Raw genomic sequence first — 23,650 nt, 5'->3', positions numbered from 1 at the left:
TTGGACTTTGATTACCCTGGGATAAACTTGACGACACGAAAAATTAAAGCTTCAATTAGCTATCGTCTCTAAATTCAGACAACTCAATTAGTCTGACTCTCTGTAACTTTGATACATAGCAGACGACGCTGACAACTCAGCTTGTCGGTGGATTATTATATATCCTATTGGACGGACCAGTGTTTAGTCTCTTCACCTAGTGTCAAATAACTGTATTGTAAGAGCAACAACTGGCTTCAGTTTCCTCTTTTGTACTGGCTGTGTATCATAGACTGCTCAGGTCTTCCCATTGTTTGAACATAGATATAGGCCTGTGTATATATATATCAACTGATAAAGGCCTCCTGACTGAACTGCTTCAAATCCTGTTTTTCTACCCGAGCCAATAATCACAAATCAGTTGATAGCACAGTTTAGCGTCCTTACTGGTTGTCATGGCAACAATATTGTTTTGAAACGAGTGCTGTTTTAACGGATAGGGAGACGCGCTATTTTTCAAAGTTTCATAGTTTATTGGCGAACATTTACTTACGTTTAAGAGAATATTTGACTAGCATGAGATCTTACATATTTCTCATTACAATTCCCTTTCTGTGACCAATTTCCTTCTACCAGGAGCTTCCCATTCTCCCGCCTTGATTGCTCTCTAGGCTCTACAAAATCCTTTCTTGAATTTCCTGTTCCAAATTATATCTCCTTCATTTCTTCATAAAGCAACAGAAACAAAATGACCAGAACTCGGAGTGAATATGACAAAGCCAGTGGTCTGGCGCAGCAACACCTTAATGATATAAAGAACGACTTGATTAATCCAGAAGTGGCTGAGATTGCAATGACTGTCCATGGAATTATGTCAGGAATATGTGATAGATATTCCAGTGACGCAATCATTGATTTAATCCCAGAAATGACGACACTGTTGAATAGGTATGACGCTTGTATTAAAGTGAATAACGATTTGCAACAATGTCTCATGGATATGACTAAGGAAAATCAAGTATTAATGAGCTCTTTGGAATTGGAAAAAAATAGAAGAAAACTTGCTTTTGAAGAATCACTACAATGTGAAGAGATAGCAGAAGATGAAATAAAACAACTGAAAATGGAAATTTCAAGCTCAACTAAAAGTCAGCTATCATTGAAAAAGGAAATAGAGGACAGGGATGCGATTATTGCTCTTTTAAGATCTGACTGCGAGAAATTGTCTCTTGCAATTCAACCGGATATTAATGACAGAGAATTCGTTATACCTAAGTACTCTACCAGAGCAAAAAAGAGTGCTCCCAACACCCCAGTGCGAACTCAGAATAGATTTTCTATTTTAGAAGTACATGATCCACCGGATATTCTGCCTGTTGAGGAGGTAATTCAGAGTGAAGAGCTGGCTTCTACACCTAATCTAGAAAAACGTCCACAGAATAAAAGGTCTAGGTCTATGAACTTTCGTCTTTACTCTGATAGCCAGGGCAGGGATGTCTATAAGTACTTCAATGATGAGAACCACACATTCTTTGGTATGGTGAAACTGGGTGCTCGATTCAGAGATGTGGTTGATGGAACTCTCCAACCGAATGCCAATGACGTAAGTGTCTTCTTAGCTGGAACAAATGATGTTGCCCATAATGAAAGAAGAGAACTTCACACCTCTCTTCGGAGTAAGCTGCGGCAGCTGCAAAGTGGTCGATCCAGACACACGATTGTGTTCTCTGTGCCACACAGACATGATCTACCAACATGGTCAGCCATCAACAATGAAATTCACAGGGCTAACAAAGAAAATTTCAACTTATGTAAGCATTTTAGTAATGTAACTTTTATAAATATAAGTGATATTGGTCGAAGATTCCACACAAGAAATGGTCTGCATCTGAATTCTATAGGGAAAAAATATGTTTGTGATAGAATCCTGAGTGTGACAAACATGCTGGCTTCTGAAATGGAAAAAATGCCTGAGCCTTTACCTTTAAAGTATGACAGGGAATCTTTTTTAGGGTTGGGCTAGAGCCCAACGTTTTGAATCTGTCATGCAATGATTTGAGATTAGATGAAGCTAGTGCAAATTGTGTTACAAATTTAGTACAAGTTAATGTATGTAGTGAAGATAATGACAAGGATCTTGTGATAGCTACTTCTCCTTATCGTAAATATCAAGAAAAAAATCACTTAAACCATATTTCAATAATGCATCAGAATGTTCAGCACTTACCATCACGCCTTGATTTGTTGGGAATAAATTTAGAAGAGATAAAACCTGAGATACTAGCCCTATCAGAACACAAAATTGTGGAATCAGAAACAGAAATGCTGAATTTACCTAATTATTGCTTAAGCTCTAAATTTTCTAGAATCAATAGTATAGGTGGCGGGGTAATGATCTTAGTGCATAATAATATTGTTTCCAAATGTAAACCTGTAAACTTACCTGCAATTGCATCTATCACAACTGAAAAAGAATTTGAATGTTGCGTTTCGGAATTTTCACTAAACAATATCACATTTGTACTGGCATGCTTATATAGAACGCCTCAGCATTGTTATCTTGACCCGTTTCTAGAAAAGCTAGAGATCTTACTTGACATTTTATGTAAGAAATATAAATATGTTGTTTCAGCAGGAGACATAAATATTAATGTTTTAGAGAGAGATAATGTTTACAATAAGTTCATGAACGTTTTAAGAATGTTTAATATGAAATACAAGGTTGATTTTGCTACTAGAATTACTGCTACCTCCGAAACAGTGATAGATAACTTTATCACAAACATTAATGACAATAGTTTAACAATATCTGGTATAATTACCCATATATCAGATCACGACGCCCAACTTCTCGAAATCCTGAATGTGAATAGTTTTTTATTTAAACCAATTAGGAAACTGCGTCGGAATCTTAGTGAATGTTATGTAGACATGTTCTACAAACAGCTGCTATTTTTGAACTGGATAGAAGTTTTTCAATCTCCAGTTACTGAAAAATTTAATACTTTCATGTCGCTTTTCTCTTATTACTTTAACATAAACTTTCCAAAACTATTCAGAAATGAAAAAGAGTACAGTAGTAAAAAATTGTCTAGTGCTGAGGCAGTTTATAAAAAGAAGGAGCTGTTAGAGTTGGAAAACATATTCAGACAGTATAAATCAGAGGATGTGAAATTTCAACTTAAATCCAAAAGGAAAGCTTTGAAACTCATTATGCAAAAAGATAAGCAAAAATATTTTGACAAGAAAATTTTTGATGCAAAAAATAAGAATCGAGTAGCCTGGAAAATTATAAAAGATGAGATAGGAAAACAAAAAACTTGTAAACATTCAAATATAAGTATAATAAGTAATGAAACGAATACAACTGATCCTATGAGAGTAAGCAATATATTTAATGACTTTTTTGCTACAGCAGTGGACAATTTTGTGATACCAAATATTCCTGAAAATAATGATGAACCTGTATATTTACCAAACATTCAAAATTGCCAGCCATCTCCGAAATTCAAATTTAAAACAATTTTAGAATCTGAGTTGCAGGAAATTGTTATGAATTTTGAAAATAAACTCTCGACTGGACTGGATGACATACCAATTACAGTAGTAAAACAGATTCTGCCAGCTATAATTAAGCCATTATTACATATATAATGATCTTACTTCGCACATTAATGAATAATTGACGAAAGATTTTCATTTACTTTAGAAAATCGATTTTTAATGTCAATTATAATATAAATAATCTCAATAACTTAAACTGTACAAATATGAACATTCAATGATAGTTTGATAAACAACATTAGTAAATTATTAACAAGTCATATGGTTCATATGATTAGAAAGAAGAAGCGTGAATGTAGAGCAACCAGCTTCTTACATCTCCCCCCCTTGAACGAGAAACTTCCTCGAAGGTGTCAATTTGCTTGAGTGACAGATGATTGGTTCACTCCCATTGATTCCGCAGGCCACTTCATACATTGAGTTTGATATTCTTCTTATAATGGGGAACGGTCCACTTCTAACTTCATCTAATTTATTTCTATTCAACTTGTTCCCTTTTTCTATATACACTAGTTCTTTTTCCTTGAAACCATATATTCTTCTGTTCTTATCACATCTCAGTTTGTTCCGTTTGTGGTTTAAATTGGAATTTTTTATTGCTTCTTCTCTGTCTATTTGTAAGTTTCGTTTTTTCCTCAGTTGTGATGGTATTATTTCCAAATCCTCTCCCAATAGCAGATATCTTGGTGTAAATTTAGTAGTGCTATGGATTGTCTTGTTGTATTCTGATGTGCAACTTTCCGCTATTTTCGACCACGTCTGCGTTCTTCCTTCTGGACTATTCACTTTGCATCTAATACGATTCACCAATGTCTGGTTTAGCCGCTCATTAAGACCATTTGATTGTGGGCAATCTACCGATGTGAACACCATTGTAACACCTTTTTCGAGTAGGTAATCTCTAAACTTTTTTGATTTGATAGACGCATATTGATCAGCTAATAGGATCTTGACAGAATGGTTTTGTAAGATAGGATCTAGCAAACGAATGTATTCTTTAGTAGTTTGACCGCTAGAGCTTGAAGTGAATGCATATCTAGAGAAGTGATCGACCAATATGTGTAGGTATCGTTTTGTTGAGTTGTTTCCACCAAACCCTCCAACAGTATCTATCGACATGATCTCATACGGTTCACTAGCTGGACCCAATTGTGAAAGTAATCCTATTGAGCGACCTCTTCTTGTTTTATTCTTCTTACATATATGACACAAATCACAATAGCGCTTGACCATTTCATCCATGTTGGAAAAGTAGTAATGTGGACGTATGTGTAATAGTGTGTGGTGAGTTCCGATATGTCCTAGTTGAAAATGAATTTTCTCAATCAATTCTTTACCCTTTTCTTGAGAAAGGAAGATTCTTTTGTTTCCTTTCATACATTTGTAGAATATTTCCTCTTTATATTCAACATTCCTATTATTCATTATTGCTTCTTTGTTTTTTTCTTGATCATCTTTTATTTCTTGTATAGATATCAAATTCACAACTGTTAAAATGTCTTCATTTCCTTCAAAGTGCTCTAAAACTGGATTTCTTGATAAAGTATCTGCTTCAACATTTCCTTTTCCTGGGCTATATATCAATGTGAAATCATATTGCGATAGGTAGTATACAAGATCTCCCAATTCTTCATCGGTTCGTGCTTTCACTCTAAGATTCTCCAATGGTTTGTGGTCTGTGATCACTGTAAACTTCTGTCCTATCAACCAATATTGCCAATACATAATTGTCTCTTTTATAGCCATACATTCCAGATAAATAGCTTTTTTCTTCTTTTGAGCAGGGCTCAGTTTTTTTGAAAAATATGCTACTGGATGAAGCTCATTATTTTCTTTTGGTTGTTTTAGTTCTGCTCCAAATCCCTCTCCACTGGCATCGGTGAAAATGAATACTGGTTTTTCATAATCATAAATTTGTAATACGGGACTAGAACATAAGTATTTCTTCACGTTTTGGAAAGCTTTATCACATGTCTCTGACCAGATAAAAGGTATGTCCTTCCTCAGTAGATTGTGTAAAGGTTCTAGAACTTTCACTGCATTCTCTATGTATTTATAATAGAAATTTATTTTCCCCAAAAACTGGCGTACATTCTTCTTGGTTTTCGGTTGTGGGAAATTTTCAATTGCTTCGAGATTGTCATTGAGTGGACGGACTGAGTTATTTTCAATTATGTGTCCCAAATATTTAATTGAACTCCTTGCAAAGTTACATTTTTCCAATTTCAGCTTGAACCCTTCTTTATAAACCGCATCAAGTACGAGGTTTATATGTTTCAAGTGTTCCTCAAATGTCTTTGAAAATATTAAAATATCATCAATGTAGCAAGTACAAAAATCAGTCAACTTATTTTTTTGTAAAGTGTTACCCAATATTCTTTGAAAAATTGCAGGCGCGGTCTTCAAACCAAATGGTATCCGTAACCATTGATAATGGCCTTCGTGGGTCACAAATGCAGTTTTCATTCTGTCTTCTTTTTTTATTGGTATTGTCCAGAATGCTGAATTAACATCAAGTACTGTGTACCATTTACAATTACCAGCCTTCACTGTTATATCTTCTATTCTTGGGAATGGTTGTGGCTCTGGTATTACAATTTTGTTCAGTTCCCGGAAGTCAATACATAGCCGTGATTTTTTTTTTCTTCTCGTTTGAAGGCAAGTGTAACAGGAGATGCAAATGGTGAAGTTGAATATTCAATCAATCCTGCCTCTAAAAGTTTTGAAATTTGTTGTTCTATTTCTTTTTTATCTGGGATACACGTTCTGTATGGCTTCTTAATAATATATCTATCTTCTGAAAGTTTGATTTCTGCCTCTGCATGTTTTACCTCACCTACATCATATTTGTGTTTTGCAAATAGTGATTCATAACCTTCAATCAGCCTTGTTATTGTTTGTCTCTTTTCAGTATCAAGATAATTCAGATTGCTTTCCATATTCACAGAGAAGACAGATGACTCATAATTCAATCTTTCAACATCTGTTTTGTATCAACCTTCTGTAAAATTTCTAAATTTTCATTCTGTATCAATTTGAACTTTTTTATTGCATCCAATCCAAGAAGTAAGTCATAAGAGAAATTATTGTTCTTCACAACATATACATCTAATATTTCTTCGATTTTATTGATTTTCATTGGAATTTTGGCCCGGCGATTTGTAAAATTCACACCACTAATAGTTCGAAAAAGGTTATGGTCGTTCATAAGTTTTGTCTTCAGCTCATCAACAATTTTCTGATTTATTAGAGTGATATTTGAGCCACTGTCATAAACCCCTTTTACAATCTTCTTTTTATCAACTAGGCTTATTCAGTTTTTTGTGTTATCAACATCGAGTGTATTTTCCTCACAGGTTGTGAAATTCACTGTTTTATTTCTATTCCTACAGATCTCTGCAGGATGAAAGCGATTTGGTTTTCCCAAGGCTGTACATACAGAACAAGGAGTCTTCTTTCTTCTTATCTCTTCCATCTTTGTTGAGTCTTTTTTCTGGCTATTTATATGACTATGTCCGTTTGAGTTTGTGAATGAATCATATTTTTGAATCTCATTCATCAGATCTTCTGTGGTCTCGATATTTCCCTTATCTAATCTATTCTGAATATGAACTGGTAGTCCCACAACAATATGTGAGATTCTAGATTCATCTGTCATAGTTCTCTCACATTCAAGCAATAATCGTTCCTTCTTCAAAGCATAATCAAGCATAGATCCAAAATTTTCAATGTATTTGAATGAATATGCATATCTCACATTTGACCAGCCTTTATTAGAAAAAGTTTGGAGAAATGTTTTTGACCACAAATTCCAATTTTTCAATCCTAATTTATATTTGTTGGAAGTATACCAATCTTCAGAACTCCCTTCTAAAAATAGTCTTAAACATGTTATTTTTTCTTCATCGTTGTGGATATTGTAATGGATACATTCTTTCTCAAAATCTTCCAGCCAGAATTTTGCATTTTGTCCAATTTTCCCCGAGAATTTTTCCAAAACAAATTTCCTATCAATATCAATTGAAAATTCACTCTTACCTTTTTTCGGCATGTTGAACAAAAAAATCGATTTATAATGATCTTACTTTGCACATTAATGAATAATTGACGAAAGATTTTCATTTACTTTAGAAAATCGATTTTTAATGTCAATTATAATATAAATAATGTCAATAACTTAAACTGTACAAATATGAACATTCGATGATAGTTTGATAAACAACATTAGTAAATTATTAACAAGTCATATGGTTCATATGATTAGAAAGAAGAAGCGTGAATGTAGAGCAACCAGCTTCTTACACATATAATAAACTCCTCTCTAATTTCAGGCCAATTTCCCAACAATTTGAAGACAGCCAAAGTTATACCAATTTTTAAAAAAGGTAATTTGAAAGATCCTGCTTGTTACAGGCCAGTGGCACTATTATCTGTGTTTTCGAAAATATATGAGCATGTTGTATATATTCAGCTGATGGATTATCTAGAGACACATAATATACTAGATAAAGAACAGCATGGCTTCCGCTCTAGAAAATCTACTATCACTGCAGGAGTAGATTTTATTAGTACTGTGATTGATGCTATTGACAAAGGGGAAAAGGTTGTTGGCGCCTTTTTAGACTTAAGTCGTGCGTTTGACAGTGTGTGTCACGATACTCTGTTGAAAGAATTAGAGTCTATGGGAGTGCATGGTAAGGAGCTGAATTGGTTTTCATCTTTCTTAAAAGGCAGACAGCAGTTCGTTCAAATAGAGCATTTAGAAGAGTCTCAAAGATATAAATATAAAAATATCTATTGCTCCGACCTAAGATGCTTGAAGTATGGAGTTCCCCAAGGATCTATCTTAGGTCCTTTACTATTCCTGTGTTATGTTACAGGTATGCCTAGGATGGTCCAAGATAGAGCGTCTGTCTGTCTATATGCTGATGATGCAAATATAATATTCTCTGGTAGATCGGTTCAGGATGTAGAAATCTCATCTGCTATTGGAATAGCCTCTATTAATAATTATTTGAATTGCTATAATCTTATTTTGAACTCAAGTAAATCAATAGTTATCACATTTATGACAAAGCAGAATAGGAACCAAAATCTATATCCTAGGGTGACATTGAATAATGAAATTATAGCAACAAAAGAGAGTACAAAGTTTTTGGGATTATTAGTGGACTGTAATCTTACATGGGATAGTCATGTTTGCCATGTTATGAAAAAGATTTCCACAGGTCTCTATGCTCTAAGGCAGATGTCCAATGTTTGTGGTGTCCAGACATTGAAGTCGGTATACCATGCTGTGATTCATTCACATTTGGCGTATGGACTTTGTATCTATGGCAGTACAACCAAAAAGAATTTGGACAAGATACTCAAGCAGCAAAAGAGAGCTATCAGAATAATCCTCAAGCTTGAAAGATGTGATTCAGTACGATTGTTTTTCTTGCAGCTTGGGATTATAACAGTGTATGGGCAGTATATATATGATGTCATCATGTTTTTTAGAAAGACTTATACTGAAATAAGAAACCAGACTCACAGCTACTTTACCCGTTATGACAGAATAGTTGAAAGACATAGATTATACCTATTCGAGAGGAAAACCGTTTTTAAGGGAAGATCATTTTTTTCAAAATTGCCAAACGATTTGAAAATTTTAGAAGATGTTAAAAGGTTTGGTATTGAGTTAAAGGAATATTTGGTAAGATTATCCCTGTACTCGTTACAGGAGTTTTTATAAATTTTATGTGTATGACATTTGTTTGTAACTAGTATTTAGGCTATATTCCTTAGTATTCTGTGACACTATTCATATGTATTTTTACATGTTTATGAATGAAGATTTTTTCAATTCAATTCAATTCAATATTTATACCTTCATGATTTAAACAACTATAAAACTTATCTTGTTCTAAAATTTTATTATATTCTAATTTTTCAAAATCATCAATAAACTCATATGGAAATATTCCTTTACCACTTAAAATATTAAAAATTTGATCTTCATCATTATCTTCTCTTTTAATAATCTCATTTAAAACTTTTCCATTTTTTATAAAATTATTTATATGCTTACAATCTTCTTTTTTTAGTGATTTTGCTAATTTTTCAATTGATGAAGCCATAAATCTGAATGTATCAACAAATGAAAATTTTATATTTTTTCTTGGTTTATTATTTTCACCAAATTCATAACAATATCCTGATTTGACTGAATAATTAATATATTTTTCATCAGTATTAGCTATAAGATCTACCTTTTTATATTTTTTAGATAACTCTCTTATATATAAATGAGTATCATATCCACTCATATTATGACAATAAATAGGTATAGTTTGTGGAAGTTTAAAATTCAAATTACAAATTGAATGAGCTGCACCTATATATTTTCCACTTAAATGACAATGATCTCTTACTTTTTCATAATTTATATTATCATTAAAAGGTTTTTCACAAATATGACAAATTTTAGTTTTTTGAAATTCTATTTCTTCATATTTAGTCAATTCCATTGGAATTTGATTTTCAGAATTATATTTGTATGCTATTTTTTTAGCAATTTTTTCTAAATTTTCAAATAAATATTCTGGATTTTTTTCTAATTCATCTTCATTTTTAGCTCTATAACAAATTGGTTTAAAAAATATATTTTCTGCTCTATTAACTAAATAAATTGTAAAACAATATGGAATATGTTTTTGAATTTTAGTTATAGAAGAATTATTTGGATTATTTTTACAATGATCAATTTTTTGTAATATACTTTCAAAATCTAAATAAATTACAAATGGATGTTCAATTTTTTTATTATAATTTTTAAAATAAACTGTTGATCCTTCTTGTGGCATAATAGGTTTAACCGCTTCATGATTTTTACAAATTTCTAAATGTTCATTCAATTTATATTCTGAATGAAAATGTGATAAACATCTTCTACAAACAAAAATATTACCATTATGGTTTGATATTTGTTTACTTACTAATCTACTCATATCAGTTATTAGACAATAATGAGAATTGTTATCTTTTTTAAAATATAATAAATTAACTTCCAATTCAGAATCATGAATTTCAGAAATTTGTAATGGTATTATGTTTTCATTATCAGTATCAAGTGTATAAATATTGATTGAAATTCTAGGATAATCATTATATTTTTTAAAAGTCTTTTTTTCAAATAGTTTAATATCTTTTAATGATAATGGAAATTCTAATTCACTAAAAATATCATCATATATATTTTTTTCATATTGTTTAGTTCTATGTGGATCTTCTGATTTATTTTTATTGAAAATATCTATTGCACATCTAATTGAATAAATAAAACAATAATTATCTTCATTTTTAAAATTAATACATGCTTTTTTATTTTTTATTTTTTCTGGTAAATCAATATATGATCCTGCATTTAATGAATTGTTTTTATTTAATTTTAAAATTAATTTATCATAACTAACTAATGACCATCCAGATCCTGCATTAGGTTGATATTGTGATTCTCTTAAAATAGTTTTCTCAAATTGTTTATCAATAAATTCATTTATTTCTAGAATATGATCTGTTATTACTGGAAAAAATTTTATGGTTTTTTGAATTGTATTATCTGTTGGAGAATTTCTTTCATAAGTACAACCTAGATTCAATTGACCTTTCATACTTTTATGAATTTTAAATTTTTCTTCAATTATTGATGTTAAATCTTTTCTACAAATTTCTAAATAATTTTTAATATTATTACTTCCAGGAGGAACTTTAAGTATATACTTATTGAATAAATCATTCTTAGAATATATATTTTTAATATCCACTATATAATTATTTGATGATTCATTTAAATTTTTAGCTAATTCTTTTATTAAATATTTCTTTGATTTATTATTTGTTTTAATATTATTTTTTTCAGCTAATTTTTTAATATAATTTATATTTCTTAACCTTAAAATTTTTGGATATTTTTTAATTTTTTCCAATCTATTAATTAGTTGTTCTCTACTTAAATTATTTAAATTATTAACATCATATTTCTTTCCAATATATTTAAGTTTTTCAAAATTTAATGTTTGATAATCATCTTCATTGATTTTAAAACCCTCTTTAATTTTTAATAATGCTTTTTCATTTAATCTATCATAATCATGAATATGATTCATTTCAGCTCATTTCTTTAATTCTAAGAATTTTTTATATTTTATAGATGAATTAACTTGATGCTTTTTAGATTTTAAATGTCTATTAAAATTATAATTAATTGTAAAATTAACATCACAAATTTTACAATAGATTTTATTTTGATCACTCATGATTTTCAGTTCCTATTTATAAGAGAAAAATTTAAGGTATTTGAAAAAATTATTCTGTTATAATTTCTTGATAAATATTCTTTAAAAATGATAAATCTTAAGAATATTATTTGAATAATGTGAATTAATTTGCTACTTCCCTTTGATCACAAGCACTTGACACTAACACTGTTGAAAACGTTTTGAGCTAGATGAAAGTATGTTTTCCTTGTTCACTTCCTATCTTATCATAATTTACGTCATCTGACCTTTCATAATATGATGCAACTATTCTATATTATGTGACAGAAAAAATGTTGAATAAAACTCATCTAATTTGTTATCATATGAAATGTATTTTAAATAATAATTAAAATGTTATGATTCAATTTCATTGAAAAATTATTTGTATTAAAAAATTTATCATGATTCTCAATTATTAAATTTCAATGATATTTTCCAATTTTTGTTGAAAAATAAGTCACTCCAAAAAATTTTTCTGATACTTAACAGTGATTTTTTAGACTTATTTTTGATTATGAAATTTTGAGTTATTTATGAATAATTCATTGAAAGAATGACATTTTCTCTTAGAATGTAATGAATTTTATTGAAAATGAGTAAAAATGAGTTATTTTTAATGATTTGAAAAAGCATATCATCCACTCCACAAGTGCTCTAGCTCTCTCATCATACTATCTACTTACACCCAGTAGGAATAAGGAAAGAGTTACTTTCTGTATTTGATTTGGCCATAGATATGCTTTGATGTATGTATAATAATTTAAAAATAAAGAAAATTATTGTGACATTGACCTCTCCCCCCTTCGCCGCATTGCTCTCTCATTTTTTCTTTCCTGCTAAACGAGTGGAGGAGGAGGATAAAGGAGGAGGGGGAGGAGGAGGAGGACGAAGGAGGAGGAGGAGAACAGAGGACAATTTTTGTCCTCGGAGGGGAGGATTTTTGTCCTCGGAGGGGAGGATTTTTGTCCTCGGAGGGGAGGAGGAGAAGAACGGAGGACAAAGGAGGAGGAAGGAGGACACAGCAAATCAAAGGTTAGTTAGTTATTTGATTGGTGTGTGCTCATGTGATAGGGAGGTGGAGTGGGGGTCGTTGAAACAGCCTTCGTTGAAAGCATAGCAAGGTGATTTCTTACCTATATGATAAATTACAAGAAATGTGGGCTGCACATAGGTAATTTCCGGTTTCATGCGTGTGGTGATGACATTCAATATCGGTGTCTAAGAACGGTTCGGCACAAAGCCCACAGTTTTCCAAATTTTGAAATTCACGCTCTTGACTTTCGGATAAATGTTGCATCAGAATTTCATGTTTCATATCCTCATATAGGTAAGAAATCACCTTGCTATGCTTTCAACGAAGGCTGTTTCAACGACCCACACTCATCCTACCCCTGTCACATGATCACACACCATATCACATGACCAGTCTTTGTCAGCATCCAAATCTTGTTTCAATAAGTCTGTATGACTTCATTTCTCAACTATCTTACTATAAATACCACTGCATTGATCTGTATTCGTTCAGTTCGATAGTGTCAACGGTGAAGTAAACATGGATACTTCTAAGGTGTTCAATGTGCCTATGCTCTGTGGTAATAAAATCAAGCCTACCAATGAGCGGTTTGGTTTGTGGCTTCTATCAGAAAACTTGTGCAATGACAACCTTGTGACAGACATTGGAAATATTGATTACACTGCTGGGGAAGAACTGTTTGTGCAGGATGACTCAAATCTTGTGCCTATTACAGAACCTTTTTGTGACAATATAATGCTTGTGGAAATCTGTGCTTTGGATGATTGTGAGGCAATGGATAAGAGACGTTTTGTTCTAAAAAAGGATATATGTGGTGCATTCAACTTATATTTGACAGGCAAATTCTCTAATATGGTGTCAGCTAAACATGGAGTCAAAGCAAAGCTACCTTACCTATTGGACAGTGGAGGTGGTATGTCTCAAAAGATTCTACAAGTGCTTGGCAATGACAATTACAACGAAGCGAAACAAAAATACCAGGAACCAGTGGAGATACCTTACAAAGTGGAGCTTGCAGATGTCCCAATTGCTACATTGATAGAAGAACTACCGAGATTATTGGAGCAGCTGAGGAAGGAGCACTTCTATCTACTAGACTTGGACATAGAACAGGACTTTGCTGGAATATTCAACAAGAATGGAATGTGTGACTTTCAAACTACAAATCATTGTTTCTGCTTTCAAGGAGAATATAAAGAAGACTATAATGTGATAGTAGATAACAATAAAACTGTTGGGATTGATTGCTTGACTTGGGTTAATAGTAATGTGAGGGTGGAAATTTATAATAAGTTCGTATGTCAAATCACAAGCCATGGTGTAAATAAGCAGTTAGGTAACCATATTGTAGACTTTATTGCCTGTCCAGATACAAGATTACGGGAAACCTTTACCTCTGATGCAGCTAAAATGCATGGTATTACACGTTTGGAAGCTACAATCTATAACTATAGTTCGACAAATAGAGACAATAGCAAAATCTTTGACCCTATTCAAGATAGCTTGTCACTCTTGAATGATAGTAGAAATTATTTCCAAAATGCTCCAATTTATTCTGTGTCCTTGGCTGAAATGTGGAGAAAACTGATAGATAATTTAAAAAATAGTTGTTGTTTGGTCTATAATGATCTACTACAGTATGTTTACTGGGGTAATAGCAATACCAAGAAATTGACTGGAGTACGAGTAAAGCTCCCCACTGACCCACAACATAGAAATAAAATAATTTCTTATCTTATTTCTGCATTCAGTTTCAATTTACTACCTATAAATTATGTAGAAATTTTTGAGGATCCATCAAACAAAAATAATATCAGTTTCTCACAAAAGTGTTATATTAAGAGTGGTGAGACATATTTCTCCAAGTCAACCACAGTTTTCTCTACCATATCCAAAGTTGTTGACCTAGATGAGTTGGGCCTTGTAGCAACAGGTAACTTGATACCACAAGTCTTAAGAAAATGAGCAAACATAACTTGTAAGCTTCTCCCATACCCTGTTAAAGAGATACAGCCCTTGTCTCCTATCACAGTGCTATCAGCCAAGAAGCGTAAGCTAGAACTGGATGAAATTGATCTAAAACGGAGGAAAATTGAGTTTTTTGAAGCCACACAGTCATTTAGGGAACAGCATAAGCAGCTAGCAGAATTTGAGAAAGAAATAGAAAATCTGAGAGAGGAACTTGAGCCATATTTCCATTCACATTGGCAAAATTTTGATCTAAGTGGAGTGTACAATGTGACTGCATTTACTGTGAATAATACTGGGAAATTCCCATATGTAGGTGTACTGGGGGAGAAAGATGATTTGAAAAATGTTTACTTTGTAAAGGGGTGCTATAAAAATGTTTTTATTAATGCATACAAAGCTATCGAAACTCTCAAGAAAGAGGGTTATTTTGTAATCCCTTACACTGACAAAAAAGAAATAATTTGTCTACCAAGGGAAGAGAAAATTTGTGTAATTACAGTCAATGGTATGACAAGCTATAATGGTCATACATTTCCAAAAATACAAAATCTAAAATTTTTGTCAGATGTATGGAAAAACTTGGAAGACACCCCATTCACACAAAAAGAAGTGGAGCAGTATAATAACATCACAATGCTGGAAATTAAAGGGAAAGTAAAAGTAGGACAGTGCAAAAGATTAGAAGAGTTACCAGAAGGTACAGAGTTGGTCATTATTGCAATAAAAGAAGTGTACAATAGAAACAATACTCGGTATATTCTACAGTTTGAAAATCTGGAAGCATTGTATGTGTCAAACTATTGGTTAGAGAAAGAATTTGAAAAGCCAAACATAGATTTGAATTATAAAATTAGAATCAAGCTAGATGTTTTTAAATATACACCCAGTAGGAATAAGGAAAGAGTTACTTTCTGTATTTGATTTGGCCATAGATATGCTTTAATGTATGTATAATAATTTAAAAATAAAGAAAATTATTGTGACATTGAGTGTTGACACTGACCTCTCCCCCCTTCTCCGCATTCCTCTCTCATTTTTTCTTTCCTGCTAAACGAGTGGAGGAGGAGGATAGAGGTGGAGGAGGAGGAGGAGGACAAAGGAGGAGGAGGAGAACGGAGGACAATTTTTATCCTCGGAGGGGAGGATTTTTGTCCTCGGAGGGGAGGAGGAGAAGAACGGAGGACAAAGGAGGAGGAAGGAGGACACAGCAAATCAATGGTTAGTTAGTTATTTGATTGGTGTGTGCTCATGTGATAGGGAGGTGGAGTGGGGGTCATTGAAAGAGCCTTCATTGAAAGCATAGCAAGGTGATTTCTTACCTATATGAAGATTTTCAAAGAATAATTTTAAATTTGAAACAGGAACTCGTCTTATTGAGGTTACTGACAGACCTAAATTGTGTTGAGTCTGCAACTGGAACAAGCGTTAGTGTGAAAATTACAAAACTGAAATGGAGAATGCCCTACATAACTTTAGAAGATCACTTGAGACTGAAAATTTTTAGACTGCTCGATGCTGACACTCCACTGAAATTAGGTTTCCGGCATTGGGAAATTTGTGAATTACCAAATTTGCAAAATTTACTTAACCATTCTTGGGCAGTTCACACCACATCGATTTTTGATAGTCCAAAATATGTTATAATTGCATTTTAAACCGATCATAAGAATAAAATTAAAAAATCAATATCTAATTTCGATAGCTGTGGTATTTACAATGTTAAAGTATATTTGAACAGCGAGTATTATCCATATGAAAATCTGCTAGGTAAAAAGGAACTATTATACCGGATGTTTTTGGATTTCGCTCCCTCGTATTATAATCATTCAATCAATAGCAAACTCGGAACAGAAATTGACTTTAAGACATTTTGTGATTCAACACCGCTGGTTGTTGTGGATTGTTCACACCAATCAAGTCATTTGAAATCTTTGACAGATGTTCGTATTGAAATGGAATTTAATAGTGCAGTACCTGCAAATACTTCCGCCTATTGTGTTTTAATTAGCGATCGTGTGATGGAGTACACACCTCTGATGAGCATGGTGAAAGAAGTTCAGTAATTTTATTGATAGAGTGCACTGCGTGCAATATTATATAAGGTGTGCACTCTGACAAATTTGGTTCATTATCAGTTTCACCTTTGAACAGGTAACATCTAAAATGTCCTATTCTTTGTGTTCTGATATTTTGGAGAGTAAGAACAAAGTGCAAACTCAGTCTATTGGTATCCAGTGTGATCTTGATTCTGATAGTTGGTGCTGGAATTTAATGAATGCAAATTTTTTATGTACAGTAGGCCTATGAAGTAGCTGATAGAATCTAATCAATAGCCCAGTCAATGAAGGTTCGAAAAAGCAATTTCGATCTGAAAATTAAATAAAAGCTCAATTCCTCACAATCGATAGACCCCTCCCAGAGGATCATTTTATGATAAAATTTAGTGCTCCTTTCCTCTGTGGTATGATGAAGAGAGTAAGCCATGCCCTGCCACGTCGGCTGCTTCCCCTTCCACAGCATCAAATCGAATCGCAAATACATAACAATACACATCAATGGATTTGCAATGAAATTGATGTCATTAATGATTTGGCTCATTTTTCTTCAAAATCATTTGCTTCAAAGTAAATCAGAGAAAACAGATAAATCAAATTGAAAAACCCCTAAATCTTATCATAAATATTATTTTATCAAGGGAACTGTTTGTTTTATTGAGATAATGAATACGACTAATATTGTAGTCGATAATGTAACAAATCGAATGACATATGATAGATCTTAACCCGATTAATGGTTAAAGAGATAATTTCCTGTGTACTGTTTACTGTGGAGAAGATACTGAGCCATGCTGTACCGCCACAGTATACATACAGTACGGAAACTTGGCTAGTACCCTGACGCTAAAATCCGCCATCTTGTTAGGAAGCGCCGCATTGTAATAGTATTGATGGTAGGTTCGGATCACTCTAATGATCCGGATCAATTGATCTGGTTCACTGCTATGAGCCAATCAGAAGACCAGGATTGGAACTTCCCAAGGTCACGTGACGTGTTTAGTATTGGCGTCATGTAAAAAGCATTGGTTAGATAGGCGATTGATTACAAGTTTCCATTCTGTATATTCTGTGGTACCGCGTAGGCTGTTTCCCCTTCCACGGCATCAAATCAAATTGCAAATACGTAACAAAATACATCAGTGTATTCGCAATGGAAGTGGCTACATTAATTATAGGATTCATTTTTCTTTTAAATAACTTGCTTCGAAGCTAATCAGAGAAAACAAAAAAAAAAAAAATAAAATCCTCCTAAATTTTTACATTTGTATTATTTTATCAAGAAAACTGTTCGTTTTATTGGAAAAATGAAGAGATCTGATATTGTAGTCCATAATGTAAATAATCGAATGACATATAATAAAACTCTTCCCGATTAATGGTTACTGCATTTTTCAACTTTGAGGGTGGCTAGGGGTGAAAGCTCCAGGGGGATTTCTTGGGACTTTTGGGAGAATGACCCTCTGGGAGGGTCCTATCAATGGTGAGAGATTCAGCTTTTATTTAATTTTCGGATCGAAAAAACCTTTATTACTGGGCTATTTAAAAGTTTGGTCATTTAAAAAGTTTGAAAACTCATCAAATCATAACTTGGAATTCCACTATCACACTGAGATCTGTTAGATGACCTTGTGTATTATTCATGTAAGGCAGTAATATGAGATCCATTTGCAAATTCACCGCTCATTGAGATCCGATGGGTGAACTTGTGTAGTACAGTGAGATCCTATAGGGGAGGTGTTAGCGCGGGCAATTCAAATGTATGCTGCAGGAATTCGAAAAATATCAAACTTTGTAAGACAAGAATCATGCCAAAATGTGGGAATAATTATTGTGAAGTATGTTACAGTGACAGTAACAGTAGTGAGAGAGAGAGAGAGTGAGTGGTATAAATGGATTTCTTGTACCCAGAAAAAGGCAGTTGGTACTGTATAAAATAAAGTTGCTCTCTAAAGAACTATACTCTTATTATTATTACTAATTGATCGAATTCACTAATTAACGCCACATAATGTAAGACTTCAACTGCAGTGAATTTTGGCAACTAAATAAATAATGGAAGGAGGGATTAAATAAATGCTGATCTACAAAAATGTAGTCTACAATTCATGTAAGAAATTTACTTTTTCATAGAGAAGCATTCATTGAATTTCCCTCCTTGACAATACTTATCTAGTTACCAATATTCACTGCAGTAAAATTATTCTGAATACTGTATTACGTGGCATTAGTTAGTGAAGTTATTCAATGTATGAAATAGTATTTGTACAGAAAATACATAAGTATACTGAGAATAGTGATAAATACCTACTTTTGAAAAAACAATCAGAAACACATAAAATGGAATAGAGAATGCAAATTATTTATTATTTTTCGCTCAATTCAAGCAGTGGCTTCATTTTGATGAGACTGTCATCTTTACAGTAGTCAGAGAAAATCCTGTGTTATTTGTTATTTTAAAATGAGTAATGATGAGGCTAGGATGTTGGTTCTTCAATGACTTAGATAAAGAAGGTAACTTAGAAGAAGAAGAAGAAGAAGAAGAAGAAGAAGAAGAAAAATAAAAAGAAGAAGAAGAAGAAAAATACATATACAGTGGAACCGCAATATAATATACCCCGTTCACCGTTATAGTACACTCCCTGTTATAGTAGGCTACATTTTTTACTGCACTCCCTTGAAACATCCATATTTAGCTGAATGTTAGATTAGATTCCTACAAAGTTAATTATTTTTGCTTAGGGGCGATTGCTGAGATCGGGTCTGGCTAACCCCGGCGCAAGCGCAACGTTGGTCTAGCGCAACTTTGGTCTCGGCTAAAAAATCGGTTTGCTGAGATCGAGTTTAGCTGTCGGTTATCTCTTGGCTGAGAGCAACTTTGATCTGCGGGTTTAGCCAGACCGACGCTCAAGTTTAGCCAGACCGAGGAGCAACTGAAGGAATCCATGGGGAATTATTGTCACAATGTTGGCAACAGCCATCTCGAATGCTACTTTGGCTCTCACACGCTGTCTTTGTGTATTGCTTTTGCACTCTCTCACTCACACTCACTCACTCTCCCATCATCCTTTCTTGTTTTTTCTTCTTGTTCCCTCTCTCTCTCTCTCTCTCTCATTAAGATAATTTGTAAAACTGTAATTATTATTGTAACCATGTTACCATAGGCGACAAGCCTAGTAACAATTGAAAAATAATATCTATCAATCTATCTATCTATCTCTCTCTCTCTCTCTCTCTCTCTCTGGAAGAAGAAAAAAATCAATCAATCTCTCTCTCTTTCCCCCTCTTACTCCCATTTTCTCTCTTTTTCAGTCTCGATCCTTTCTTGACCATCATCATAATGATCATCTGCGATTAGATAATCTTCTAAACTATTTCAAATGTCATTATACAGTGAACACATGAACAACTCCTCACCTTTTTGGTGTTCATTTCGAACTCATTTTCATTTATTTCAGAAATTTATTTTTTACTAGCGTATTGTCCAGCTAGGAATTTAATGTAATATTTTTTCATTGCTAAAAAATAATAACTATCGCCGCAACACTATGTACAATGCGACATGATGCTGAAGTACTCACATAAATCGCCAGTCTCTCTGTGGACTAGCATCAGCAAAAAATTTGAGAGCAATCAGCACTTCTCTTTAATTTTAAATTCGGACACCGCACTGGCCGAATTGAGGTATTGGTTAGTAATAATCAAAATATTAAAGATAATCCATTATTCACTACATCCACTCACAAAATCACTTCCACAGCAAGGATCACGCAAACGAAGGGTCACTCATCACCATCTGGACTCAACTTAATAGTTCAATTATGCAATGCAGACTATTTCTGCATCCCGTGATGATGCAAGCAAACGCAGCTGCCTCCAATTAGCAACACTCAACCCCACATAGATATCATCATCTCACACTCTCTTACAATTACAACGTATTTAATACAGTTCTCCTTCATTACTGATGTAGGTGCAGTTTCATATTATGTTCAAACCAATTATATCCATTTAATCAATACTAATTAATTGATACTATCGTAGCCCAGATTTGTAGAAGGTAATCGACCACTGATAGAAATTGAGTCAAAGGAATTGGCTTCCAATTTAATATTTTTTCAGACATTGTTTCAACCAAAAAATATTTAATATAAGTGTTGAGAGAACGATGATAGAATTATGGGCTACACAGTGAATGGGCTAGTGCGTACTGCCAGAGACAAATAAATAGGTAACTTTCAAACAGTATCTTCACTCTATGGAACTGCGTATAGCAAATACTTCAGAAAGATCTTTTTGAAGTCAGTTTTGTTTTTACCATCTTTAACAATTGAAAGTTCAATATAAAATGTATTGATAATTGTTGATTCAGTTTCATGCATGAATATGAATAGATCATGTATGTAAATCAGTTCATGTGATTGAAACGTAGTTCCCTTAACCAATGCTCCAGCACCTTTATTTTAGTATGGTACCCACAGAATGTCCCAGTTATGCTATGATTAAAGAGTAGTTTACTCCGGGGACAGGAGGATATAAAAATCTCCAGTAATATCTGGGAACATGGATATATCCCTCCCACCAGTATATTTTTTTTGCACTTGAGTAAAAATCATGAAAATCATAGGTTTGAAGACTATTTATGAAACAATTGAATGACTAATAAAATTATATTCCCATTCTATTTGTTATATGAACTGAAATATCATAGGCCTATGATATATTATTTTCTATGAAAAATCGAATAATAATAATAAGCTCACTGAACATAAAGGAACTTCATTATTAGGATGTAGATTTTCTAGAAGAAATTGCTGGAAATCACACCAAATTGAGGGTATTTTTCTAAAATTTTCCGGCGGAGGCCCCTCGGACCTCCTTCTCGTGAGAGGTATAGAATTTTCTTGTTGTTTGAAGGTATTTTCATTTTCACTATCTTATGTTATAATATTTTGAAAATCAGTAGAAGAACATTTCAAATATATGACTTTATGGGTAATGAAATTGTTCAGAATTCAAAGACGAACCCCAATTTGACACTGGTTTTTGATAAAATCGAAACAATAGCAAGTTAAAAGCTTAATCCCGAACTTAAACCTGCCTCCTAGCAGGTCTAAGTTGGAGTCTAAAATCATCATTTTTGCTCCCGAGATTATCACATTTTAGCCTGATCCCGATCTCAGCAATCCACCGAGATTATCTTTTAAACCCGAGTTGATCTACGCTTGAACTCAGCAATCCACCGAGATTAATTTTTAGCCTAGACTGGAACTCAGCAAACCGATTTTTAGACCGCAGGTTTTTCCCTGCGATAATTGCCGGTCGGCCAACTTTTGCGCTCGAGCGTGGTTAATCCCGAACTCAGCAAACCGATTTTTGATCTGCGGCGCAAAAACCGGTTTTTAGCCGAGCGCAAGAGATAATCCCGATCTCAGCAATCGCCCCTTAGAGTATTATTGTTTTACATACCTCTCATGAGATGTCCACTGGGTAAAATATCCTGCTGTTGGAAATGCTGCTCGCATATCTCCTTTTTACCAAGTGATTTTGGAGATAATTCTATCAGTTCTGGATTCCCTGAGAAATTTAAAACATTTCTGGAATAAAGATTGTATTTTATTCAATGAGAAATCACTTAGAACTTGGATTAGCTACTTCAAACCAATGTCAACATGATGCTATTACTTTTATCTAAACACATGATCGACTTCTCTATTTTATTTTCTGAATAGAAAGTTTTATCAATTATTGCAATAAAGTTTCAACAATCAATTAAGTTTTCCAATGTTTAAAAAATATTACTATTCTAGGGCCAGGTTGCACAAACATATATTATGCAATTTGACCGTGATTAGGTGCCGATTAATGACGTCTTCTGCTTCTCTAGATGGCTCCAGTATATAGCATTCTTCAACTGTCATTTTATCTTATCTCATGAAACAGGTATAAGTAGACCTTTCAAGTACAATACCGCATTTCAACATGCTTGTGCTAACGATGCTTCATTTCTTAAAGAATCTATAAGGAAAATGTATGAAAAAATTAGATACTCGTCAAATGTATGTTATCTCCTTATCCAAAAGTTGAAAATTTTCTTTCAACTTTCAAAAGTGAAGCTCTATTCATGAATATTGTTCAATATAGACTATAGGCTATATTTTACATTGAATTGATTAATAAATACCCAATAAAAATGAAACTCACCTGAGTTGATCACCCAGATCTTTGCTGTGTCAGTATCCCATGGAAAGGAGAACATTTTCAATCCTTTTACTTTTGCGCGACTGTTGGAACATTATCTAAATGAGCATCTATTTCAAAGAGTGTTCAAATTCTGGGAAGCCTACATAATTAAAGTTAAAAAATCTTTGAAATTCAATGACTAAGCTATAATAACTAACTCCTAAGATTATACAGAAAGTTTATATATGATAATTAGCACTACTTCATTTTTTACTTTCCTTGCCCTATTATATTAAGGAAAGTATTGCTTTCCGAAAAAATAAAGGTACCCCAATTTCTAAATTTCTATACGTTTCATGGTCCCCTGAGTCCAAAAAAGTGGTTCGTTTGTGTGTGTGTGTGTGTGTGTGTGTGTGTGTGTGTGTGTGTTGTGTGTGTGTGTGTGTGTGTGTGTGTGTGTGGTGTGTGTGTGTGTGTGACATAGATCTAAGTTATTTTCGTAGCTGAACAAAAAAATTTCTCATGACTTTGCTGTGCAATGAGCTGTTAAAAATTGCAACATT

At 33.1% G+C, this 23,650-nt stretch overlaps 1 protein-coding gene across 1 annotated transcript in view; it reads right to left on the bottom strand.

The window, feature by feature from the left end:
* LOC120354353 overlaps nucleotides 1–23,421 on the bottom strand; it is a 47,293-nt gene extending 23,872 nt beyond the window's left edge. The window contains exons 1-2 of the mRNA XM_039441389.1: nucleotides 23,109–23,421; nucleotides 22,374–22,481 (exon numbers count right to left, since the gene is read on the bottom strand). Coding sequence (XP_039297323.1) covers nucleotides 22,374–22,481; nucleotides 23,109–23,163 — 163 coding nt within the window. The 5' untranslated portion in view covers nucleotides 23,164–23,421. The remainder of the gene's footprint in view (nucleotides 1–22,373; nucleotides 22,482–23,108) is intronic.
* Nucleotides 23,422–23,650: the final 229 nt, after the last annotated feature.

The sequence above is a fragment of the Nilaparvata lugens genome, chromosome X, assembly GCF_014356525.2.
Source record: "Nilaparvata lugens isolate BPH chromosome X, ASM1435652v1, whole genome shotgun sequence".
Lineage (NCBI taxonomy): Eukaryota > Metazoa > Arthropoda > Insecta > Hemiptera > Delphacidae > Nilaparvata > Nilaparvata lugens.
This window is presented reverse-complemented; position numbering and strand designations above follow the sequence as displayed.